This window comes from Artemia sp. Qi Xiang Cuo, chromosome 10, assembly GCF_049724085.1.
Source record: "Artemia sp. Qi Xiang Cuo chromosome 10, ASM4972408v1, whole genome shotgun sequence".
Taxonomy (NCBI): domain Eukaryota; kingdom Metazoa; phylum Arthropoda; class Branchiopoda; order Anostraca; family Artemiidae; genus Artemia; species Artemia sp. Qi Xiang Cuo.
In genome coordinates this window covers 64,406,526-64,417,486 of record NC_142803.1, presented here as the reverse complement: position 1 = coordinate 64,417,486, position 10,961 = coordinate 64,406,526, and the positions used below count along the sequence as shown (strand labels likewise).

General features: G+C 34.0%; 1 protein-coding gene across 1 annotated transcript in view; it reads left to right on the top strand.

The window, feature by feature from the left end:
- LOC148948031 (uncharacterized) overlaps window positions 1–9,888 on the top strand; it is a 15,499-nt gene extending 5,611 nt beyond the window's left edge. The window contains exon 2 of the mRNA XM_089095184.1: window positions 9,449–9,888. Coding sequence (XP_088951310.1) covers window positions 9,449–9,852 — 404 coding nt within the window. The 3' untranslated portion in view covers window positions 9,853–9,888. The remainder of the gene's footprint in view (window positions 1–9,448) is intronic.
- Window positions 9,889–10,961: the final 1,073 nt, after the last annotated feature.

Sequence of the window (10,961 nt, the reverse complement as noted above, 5' to 3'; positions counted from 1 at the left end):
ATATATATATATATATATATATATATATATATATATATATATATATATATATATATATATATATATATATATATATATATATATATATATATATATATATATTATATATATATATATATATATATATATATATATATATATATATATATATATATATATATATATATATATATATATATGTATATATATATATGTATATATATAAGTGGTTCTGTTTTTGTTCTGGCATGTTTCTTTCTGAAGAGGTGCTATTCAAGACTTTTACCCCCTCCCCCCAAATAATAGTAAATACAAAAAAAACTAAATAAAAATCAGTAAATGGCAAATTTACTTTGGTACGCCATATATAAAGAAAACATGCTAACAAGATAAAAGAACGCCTGACACCATTAGATTATTTATGTTGTTAATTTAAAAAAATATTTGTCCAAAAAAATAAGTCTTTTCAAAGAAAAGTAAAGAGCTCCACTAAGCCAAAAATGAGCAGAAATAGAGTCAAATAACCTTCCAAGTGTAAAACTACCACAAATAACGATCAATAAATAAATGAAACTCAAAATAAACAGAAATTACAATAAATTACCAAGTCAAACTCAAAACAACCAAAAATTAATTTGGGCTGACAACCCCCATGTCTTCTCAAGATTAGAACATAATTTGCATTTTACTGAAAAAAAACAAACAAAACAAATGACCTTGGATTGTTAGTTTGGTATATATAGACTGATAATTATTCCTTTAAGTTGTATTAATTTTTGTATGTATTAAAGTAAAAAAGTGAAAACATTTTAAATGTATTTTATTGTCAGTAAAGTGCAAATTACGTTCTGGTCTTGAGAAGGCATGGGGTTTGTCAGCCCTTATCATGTTTATTTTTGCTTGTTTTGAGTTTGACTTGGTTATATATTATAATTCATGTTTCTGTTGTTACCTCTGCGTCTTTTTTCATAAAAAATAGTATTTTATAACATTGCAGTTTTTCTTCTATTAGAATCCATAGTTTGGGTTGCTATTTGTATGTTGGAGAAACTTTTACAACAGTTTTAAATCCTCATCCAAATAGCATTGTTTCGTTAAGTTTATGCCTTCTTAAGTTGACCTGAAAAATAAAACATAACATCATTCCCAAAAAATTCTATCTATTCTCTTTGACAACCTGGATACAATTACACTTGTTTGATGTATTTAAATTTTAAGAGCAGAAATAGTAATAATAGTAGCTTCAAAAGCTTCAAATGAACACTCCCAGGTATTCTCAATATATTGCTGAAGTTTCTTATTGACAGTGCTCTACACAGTGCCTTCTGATTTAGTTTTAAAGCACAAAGGGTCAATTGCATAATTTTGGTGGGTTGACATACCCAATTTCCCTTGAGACATAGCTGCTGGACTGTTATACTATGCGGAACAAAATGATTGTCTCAAAAGTTTGATTAACGAAACTCAGAGAGGAGAGAAAGTAACAAAATGAAAAATAAAATCAAAAAGGGTGAAAAAACGAGGATTTTGTCAGCCAGCTTGATTGCTTGATTGCTTGAAAAGTTTGATTGCTTGTGTTTGGAAAATGAATAGGCTTGGGAAGAAGGCTGCTTGCCCTCCAATCTCCCTTTACTCTTAAAAAAAGCACTAGAACTTTCAATCATGAACCAAATTAACTCCTCTAAAAGTGTCAGTGACATTTCTAGCATTATTGAGCAGTGCTTCCAATGATATTGCTTACATGCCCTTTGGACAACCTGCATGCACAAAGTTTTTTTTTGTTTAACTGAAACTCCCCTAAACGTTTGCTAAAAGTTTCACCTTACTACCCTTAGCATCAGTAGTTACTGTAACTGTAGTGGTAGTATTAATAATATAAGTATTGTATTTTGATGATTTGAACAACATTCTTGTCAAGTCCTGGAAGTTTTGATCTTAATACAACTAGCCATGTTTGTGACATTGCTGATATAGGCTATCCTTATGATAACCTATATATTTATACACTTTTGTGTTTTTCATCTTAATGCTCTTAGCCTTACAAGTAGTTGCAATAGAGGTAGTAGCTGAAGTAGCAGCAGCAGTAGTAGTAGCAAATGTAGCAGCAGTAATAGTATTAGTAGGTAGCTTGCACATATTGCCTTTTGGTCAATTGATCTTCCCCTTTAAGCTGTTTCAGGAAGTTCCAAGTTAATGCTCAAATTTACTCTTGAGATGTATTCTTTTGAAAATGTGCAGGCACATAGTGTCTTTGGATTTAGTTCAAACATTCCTCTCAATATATCAAATGTAGTACTGTGGTTGTAGTAGTAATAGTGGAAGCAGTAGGAGGGTAGCAGTTGTAGTTTTACACAAATATTACCTTTTTGGTCAATTGGTCATCTCCCTTATCATTTCCTGAAAGTTCCAAATTAATATACTCATTCATTTCTGAGGTGCACCTTTTTAACGGCCTGTGTGCACTTATGATATTTTGATTTAGTTCAACACCCCCCTCAACCTTCTCTAAAAGGCTCATGTGAATGCCCTTTGTCTTTTTGAAAACTAAATGTCAAACATGCATACCTTTCTCAATAACATATACTAGGCCTATATATAAACATTGATAGGATAATTACAGGATCTTTCAGCAATGGTGAAGAATGTAGACGTCTCAACATTTCAATTTCAATTCAGTTCAATTTATTAAATACTACAATAATTACATAAATACTTAGGTACTAGAAGTCCCAAGAAGCATAGCTTGTGGAGGACCTCATATCAAACACAAAATCCACACAAAACAGGACAAATCAGGAAGGGGAAAAAAATACAACAATACCTCAAAAATATAACCACAATACGAGGAAAAAAAACTGCTACACAATAACATTATACTTAATTTTCTCCAAACTGAAAATTTCCTGTAATTTAAATAAATTCCAAACCGTAAATAATAATATTAGACAACGGGGTTGTGATCTGATCCAAAATAATAAGAAAAGAAAAAAGAAATAATAAACAAATAAAGAATGAATAAACAAATAAAGAAAACGAAATTACTTCAAGCCTTAGAGAATATTTTTCTGCAAAGGGAAGAAAAATTTTTGATAAGAGGAAGTTCACTGGGAATAGAGTTCCTAAGAGCAGTTGCTCTATAAATTGGTGACCTCTGAGCCGCTGTGGATACCCTTTCAGGCAGCCGAAATTGGTGAACAGAGCTCCGAAGTAAAGTCTAGCACTTACATGTTCATGCTGGATCAAAGTTGGATATGATGTTTTGAGGAAGCGAGAAATTGAATGCTTGATGAGCTTGTTTTAGGTTCTGCTTCTTGATAGCCTCATCTAAGGCATCTAGACCTGTATCACTGTAGAGATCAGCTGTAGGCTAGAGTCAAGGGAGGCGAAAAGTTGCCTTCACTGCTCTATTCTGTGCTGTTCGAAGTTGCCAAAGGGGAGAATAGTTAGTATTGCCCCATACAGTGCAGCAATAAGAAAGATAAGGAAGGACAAATGTATAGTAAAGAGAAAGCATTACATCCGGAGGAAGAAATTGATTGGCAAGATGAAGCATAGACACTTGACGAGAAATTCTTAAATTGGCATAACAAATATGAATTTCGAAAAACAGAAAACAATCAACGTACACACTAAGAATTTTAACACAAGAGCATTGGGGAATTATATCAGTACCATAAAAAACAAAGATTTCTGGGGAAGGTTCAGACATGTGGTAGGGGATTTGTAAATGAATAATGCTACTCTTAGAGCATTTCAACAGCATCCCGTTCTGCTCACACCAATCACGCACATGGTTGAGCAGGAGATGAGCCTTAGCAACAGAAGAGGGCAGATCATTAGAAACCACAAAAAAATACGATCGCCTGCAAACAAAACAGTGTGGGAATCAAGGTTGGGAGATAGAGGAAGGTCATAAATATAAATAAGCAAGAGGAGTGGTCCCAAACCTGAGCCTTGAGGTACCCCTTTGGAAACCGAGGCTAGATCAGAATGTTTCCCATTGAAACACACAAACTGTTATCTATTAGACAGGTAAGATTTAAACCATTCAAAGGCAATTCCCCGAACTCCAAGTAGAGACAGTTTTCCCAGTAAGACAAAATGATCTACCATTTCGAAAGCTTTATAAAAATCAAGAAAAAGTCCTAAAACACAACGACCCTTGTCTATGTTAACACGCACGAATCGCCGGAGAAGCTGCAGCCGACAGGTACAAGTGGTCGTCGGAAGTCATTCCAAGATCCTTTGGTGCCGGGCAGGACAGTTCACCGTCTGGTTCCCGCCGAAAGTAAAGTAAGTAAAGCACGAATTCTGTAACGTCAACTAGAGCACATGCAGTAGAGAGTTTAGCTCGGAAGCAATACTGATGATCAGACTGAACAGAACTGCTTCCAGTTGAAGCACCTGTAGACAGGAATGAAAAAAGCCTCTTATGCACAACTGTTTCATGTAATTTCGAGAAAATTGGGAGAAGTGATATAGGTCTATAATTTGACACTAAGCTGGGGTCACCCTTCTTAAAAAGGGGGAGTGCTTTTGCAATTTTAAACGAATCAGGGTATACACCTTTTGAAAGAGATTTTGATTGGATGTTTGTTTTGGAAAAGGATGGTTGTGAGAGGAGGGTGGGGGGGGGGACTGGTTGACCCCAAATTCACTTTGACTGTTAAAAAGAGCACTATAACTTCAACTTTCTGGTCAAATGAACCATATCCAAAGTTTATACAACCACCCATTCCATAAAAACCTTATGTACCTTCAGGGCATAACTTAAAACCCTTGGTCCTAGGCTCTGAGAACTTGTTTCATTTCCGAAGTCCTTCATATATAATCTTTAGACTATTTTGAACAAAATGACTATCTCAAACTTCTACTGTATACATTTGGAGAAAAGAAGACATGCGGTGGGGAAATTTGCCCTACTATAACTTTTGATTCTTGAAAAGGACACTAGGACTTCTGATTTCTAATTGAATGAGCCATATCTAAAGTTTATGCAACCATCCCTTCCATAAAAACCTTAAATGTTAGTAATGGGCAACTAATATAACTTATAGCCCTTGCCCTGAGGGCTGTGGGGGGGAGGGGGGGGGGTTGTCATTTCCAAAGACATAATTACTGGACCTTTCAAATATGCTTAACAAAATGGCTATCTCAAAATTTCGATTGTAGGCTATGTCTTTGAGGAATTGATGGGTTAGGGGGGGGGGGTGGTGCTGGTTGCCCTCCAATCACTTTCACTATCAAAAATGGTACTGGAACTTTCAATTTCCAATCCAATGAGCTCCCTCCGAAATTTATGCGACCATCCTTTGCTTAAAAACCTCCCTGAGGGCTCTGAGGGGGAGGGGGGTTAATCTTTAGAGAAATAATTACTGGACCTTTCAACTATCCTGAATAAAATTGCTATATCAAAATTTTCATAAGATGTATTTTGGGAATAGAATAGAAACCACCCTCGTGCTGGGGGGGGGTTGCCCTTCAATCGCTTTCAGATATTAAAAAGGGCAATAGAACTTGCAGTTTCCAATAGAATGAGACCCTTCTAGGTTTTGACAACAGCTCCTTCCTTCTATTCAAAGTACCCTGGTTTACAAAAAAAAATTAAAAAATAGTTCATTGTGCCTCCTCTTAACTTAAAAAACACAGTTGTGCTACCTATGATCTTTGGACTAATTTTTAACAAATGGCTTTCTTAAAATTTCTATCCAATGCATTTCATAAAAATAAGACGTGTTGAGGAGGTAGCTGCCCTCCGATCACTGTGACTCTTAAAAGGGCAATAGAACTTCTGATTAACAATCCAATGAGCCCTCTCTGAGGTATATGCCACCACCCTTTATATAATATAAAACCTATATGCCCCCAGTGCATACCTTACAATCCTTATCTTGAGGGCTATGGTTGGGTTGTCATCCACAAAGACATAATTTCTGCACCTTTCAACTATGCTGAACAAAATGGATATCTCAAAATTTTGATTGGATGTGTTTCGGGAATTGATGGGAGGGGTCTGGTTTCCCTCCAGTCACTTTTGACTACTACAAAGGGCACTAGCCCTTTCAATTTCCAGTTGAACGAGCCCGTTTCGAAGTTTCTACGAAAACTCTTTCTATACAGTGTCCTGGTCTAAAATTTAAAATAATACGTTGTTCCCAAATAGCTCTTTAACTTAGGCAGCGCTGCTTATGATCATGCTATATCATGCCTCATATTTTAATACCGTACTGTGCACGAACTTACAGAAGTAAAGTCTGATTACCAAGGATCCTCCCCCCCCCCTTTGTCAAATTTTTCACAGCATGTGTAGCCCAATCGTCTAGATCAGCCAATTTAAAAAAAAGGTGATGTCTTTTTGCCCCCAAAGTAATTTCTGTCTCTAGTTTATTTGAGTAAGGTGACATTATTTTGCTAAAGATTAAAGGTATTCTCTGGTTACTTTAATTTTATTGCAATAACTATCTTTGTATTGCTTGCTAAACCAAAATGGTGATGAAAGACTTGGATTTATCTAACAATTGCAGATGAGTGCTGATTTTGTTATTTCTATACATCCCAATGCTGGACGTTTTTGCTTGGTGATGCCAATGATTTAAAAATAGCTTATTCATGTTACAAGATATAGCCTATGTCTAAATGATTTCACAGCAAATTTTGTTTAGCTTCATTGTTTTATGTCAGAAATTAAGTCATTAAGGCTCAAATTGATTCTTGAGTACCTGAGTGAATTTGCTCTTCTCTTAAAGTTAAAACTTTAATAACTAGGGAAAGCGACTCTCTTGATGATATTATTACTAATGTAAGCGATATTTACAATCTCCCCGAGGTTTTCCTCCATTGGATGGGAGTTATCACTTCTCCCTCTTCAGATTCAAGGATTCTTTTCAATCGTCTATGTCTCTTAGCAGCCTCTGAATAATACTTGTCTTCTGTTGTTCAGTACATGACGGAATACCAATGATTAGTCCAATGCGTACAATTTACAAAATCTTAATGAAAAAATTATTATTTTCCACGAAAAACCAGAAATTACGAGATCAATGAGCTATGTGGCAAAGGATTTAACCAGATAATTGGTGCAAAATTTGGGGATTACGGTAGGTTGGAATTTATCTAATTAAATCTTTTGCTACACAGCTTTTCCATCTCTGATTATAAGTTTTTGGTCTACTTTTAAGCAATTCTTTGGCCCTACTTTTGATATAGCAGCTTTAATTTTTTTTATTATGTTTCTTCGTTTATTAATTCCATCAAATTTACCTTTTCTTAAAAACACAATTTTATTTCTAATAAGTGTTTTAATGGGTTGATAGGGGAAAGAATTATCACTGAAGTGTTTAAGTTATTTTGCCAGGGAAAGAAATTAAGGATTTATCATCTAACTATTTGTGGAAAGAAAGAATTTTTTCATCTAGATTTTTTTAATTGTACACATCGGACTTATCTTTGGTATTCCGCCATGTACTGAGAGAAAGAAGACGAGTATTATTAAGAGGCTGGTAAGAGCCATAGACGATTGAAAAAGAATCCTTGAAGTTTGAAGAGGGAAAAGGGATAAATCTCATTCTATGGAGAAAAAATCTCCAGGGGACTGTAAATGTTATTCACATTAATAAGACATTAATCACATTAATAACATCATTATGAGACATATTTTCCCTAGTTGTTAATGTTTTAACTATTTGCCAAACCTTAAGAGAGGATCAAATTGAATCCACCTTAAACTCATTGGCATCACCTTCCAAAAGGCTCCAGCATCAGGTTGAATAGAAATAATAAAATCAGCATTCGTCTGTAATTTCTGGATAAATCTAAGTCTTTCATCAACACTTTGGTTTGGAAAGTAATTAAAGATAGCTATTCACCCTGCTCCAATAAATTAGTCATTAGAATTCCTTTGGGGGCAAAAACCACCATCTTTTTTCAAGTTGGCTGATGTAGACAATTGGACTTAACATACTGTGAATAATTTGACAAAGGGAGGGATCCTTGGTAATGAGACTTTTCTTCTGTAGTAACACCTGACATCTGTTCATTCAAGAAAGAAAGTCTATTTTGTGTGTTCTGGCTGCAGAGACAAGTTTTGGGGGCTGAATAATTCGGTTGTTAAGGAGTGAGGGAAAGGAAAACATATGGACAATTATCAATTAAAAGGTTGATTTTTATTTATGGTAGTTAAAAAGAAAAAATCAGTAGTGTTTATTATTAAATAATTTGTTCATATAAGATCTCTCAAAGCAGAGTTGCATTGATAGTATCGTAACCGCGAGGGATAATTTTTTGGGAATGAGGAAAAGGATAAGTTAACTTTGGTGGTGTCTTAGGAGAGGTTTTGTATATCTTCAGTCGGTTATCAAAAGGACAGATCTCCATAATTGTAAACTTTCAGAAGAGCAGAAAAAGTCCTCACAGCTTTTTATTTTCCTTCCAATAACAAAAACAAAACGTAATAACGTAAAACAAGAACATAACGTAAAACAAAAACGGATTGATATATATTGATTTTACGCACTGACCCTTGTTTGTTTTACAGTTATTGGAGGAGAAACAAAAAAAAGTTAGGTTTTTTCTTAGCTCTTTTGAAAATTTACAATTATGGAGTTTTCGTCATTTTGATACCCAACTGACGATATGTTCGCTTGTTTTTATTTTTCTTTTTCATATTACAATGACCTGTTCAATTTTTATAATTTTTTTTTCAAGTTTCATTTGTTCGTATCTTTTTAGATGTTTTTTCGAAATTTGATGAATTCTAAATGTAAATAATGATTAATGAATGGGTTTTCCTTCTTTTTTTTGTATTCGTTTGCCGGTTTGCAAGTTTGTTGCTGTTTTTTAAGCTTTCTTTGTGTGTTTTTATTTATTAACTCCAAAATTCTAATTCGGCCCTATAGTGCCTGTGATAGTAACTTTTCAAAATAAATGTATAACCTTCGAGCATTATATTTGGAGTTTAGTCAAAAATGAAAATATGAGCCTGAAACACAGCCGCAACTTCTGATTGAAAATCCAATTTTTCATTCCTAACATGATAGTTCTAGAATAAATGTCAGAATTCAATTAAAAGTGTGGGGAAAATGTTAATGGTGGGGTAGACCCATAAACACTGGGTCGAGGCTCACGCCACATTGACTTTAAAGGATAAAAACCATTGCTTATAGTAAGTTTCCAATAAAAGAGGAACTCAGACATTCTGCCATACTGAGCTTCGATCAAAACAAGTACCAGCCGGGTTATCATAGACCCGAATTTAATAGAAACCCCACAACCAAGTTTTATTTTCTTAGATAATGTCAATGACAAAGTATTTAGATTATAGGGATGAATAACGGCTAAAAATAATTAAAAGAAATATAAAGATATAAATAAATTATTCACACTCAAACTAATAGGACATTTTCATTTTCTTTATATCCAACTTTTTTTCAATCATCATTAAGAAATCTGCTGTATGAAGTTTTTGTTATAGGCATGTTTATTCGTGTTTTTGAAATACAATCAGAGGTCAGATGGAAGAAAGAGTGTCGGCTAGATGGAATAAATGAGAAACAATCCAACTATCTACGATTCAAATTATCGAAGGACAGGCCGTATGATTTTGTTGGAATTAAGGAAGCTCCCGGCAGATTCGGATATGTGGTTTCTGGCATGACAGCTCTTGAACTAATGTCATTTTTCAATGACCTCCATGGGGTCAAAATCGTTGCTCAAAGTCATGGCGGTGATCAAGATTCGAATTGGATCTTAGAAATTCCTAGAATTTCAGAAATGAGCCTTGAATCTTTTGATTTTTATGCTATATTTATGCTTGTTATCATTATGTTATCATCATGTTGTCTTTTGTATCTTTGTTCAAAAAAAAATAAGCAATAAAAACTTTTGACCCTATTAAGAAAAATAAAAACTTGACCCTAACAATCTAATATTTTTGCTCAAAGTTTAGGTTAGTAGCTATTTTTACACTTTATAACAAGGATTTATGCCACATTAGTTTGTGGAGATGGAAAAACATTTAACTGCTTGCTTATTAATATTCCCGAGTTACACACGCGCTTCAAAATTACCAAATACCCCGCATTTTTTCTTTGGATTTGGTCAAATTGTTTTCCAAATGGCTTATTCACGTTACAAGATATATGTTTAAATGATTTTAGGGCGTATTTTGTTTAGTTTACATTGCCTTATTTCAGAACTTTAACTTAGTAAAGCTGAAATTTGATTCTTCAGTATCCTGGGCCAGGAGCCTTCAAATCTCATTCAATGTTATATTGGGACCCAAGAAACTTAATGGCAACTATAACCGGTAATTCTGATTGCTAACTGTGGTGTTCAGGGAAATCGGTTGAGTAACGTAGGTGGATTGATAATTCTTAAGAATTGTGATAAACACAAATCATTTTGTTGTCATAATAATGGTTGATAAATTATGTAAATGGATTGATGTATCCCCTTACATAAATTGTAAAGGAATACTACCACAAATCACTATCAATAAAATAAATGAAACTCAAAACGAACAGAAATTACAATAAATAGCCGAGTCAAGCTCAAAACGAACAAAAATTAGCATGTGTAGGGCCGATAACTCCTATGCCTTCTTAAGACCAAAACACAATTTGCGCTCTACTGAAAAAAAACTGACAAACAAATGAGCATAAATTGTCAGTTAAATTGACATATACATTTTTCTTCGTTATGTTTTTGATAATTTTTCATTTATGAAATGTAAGAAAAGGTGAAAACATTTCAAACGTATTTTGTTTTCAGTAAAGCGGAAATTTTGTTCTGGTCTTGAGAAGGCACAGGGGTTATCAGCCCTACTCATGTTAATGTTGGCTCGTTTTGATTTGGACTCGGCTATTGGTTGTAATTTCTGTTCGTTTTGAGTTACATTTATTTCATTGATAGTGATTTGTGGTAGTTTTAAAAGTAAAATAGCGAAGGCTCAGGGTGTTTTTTCACAGTTAAAAGAAGTTTGGAAG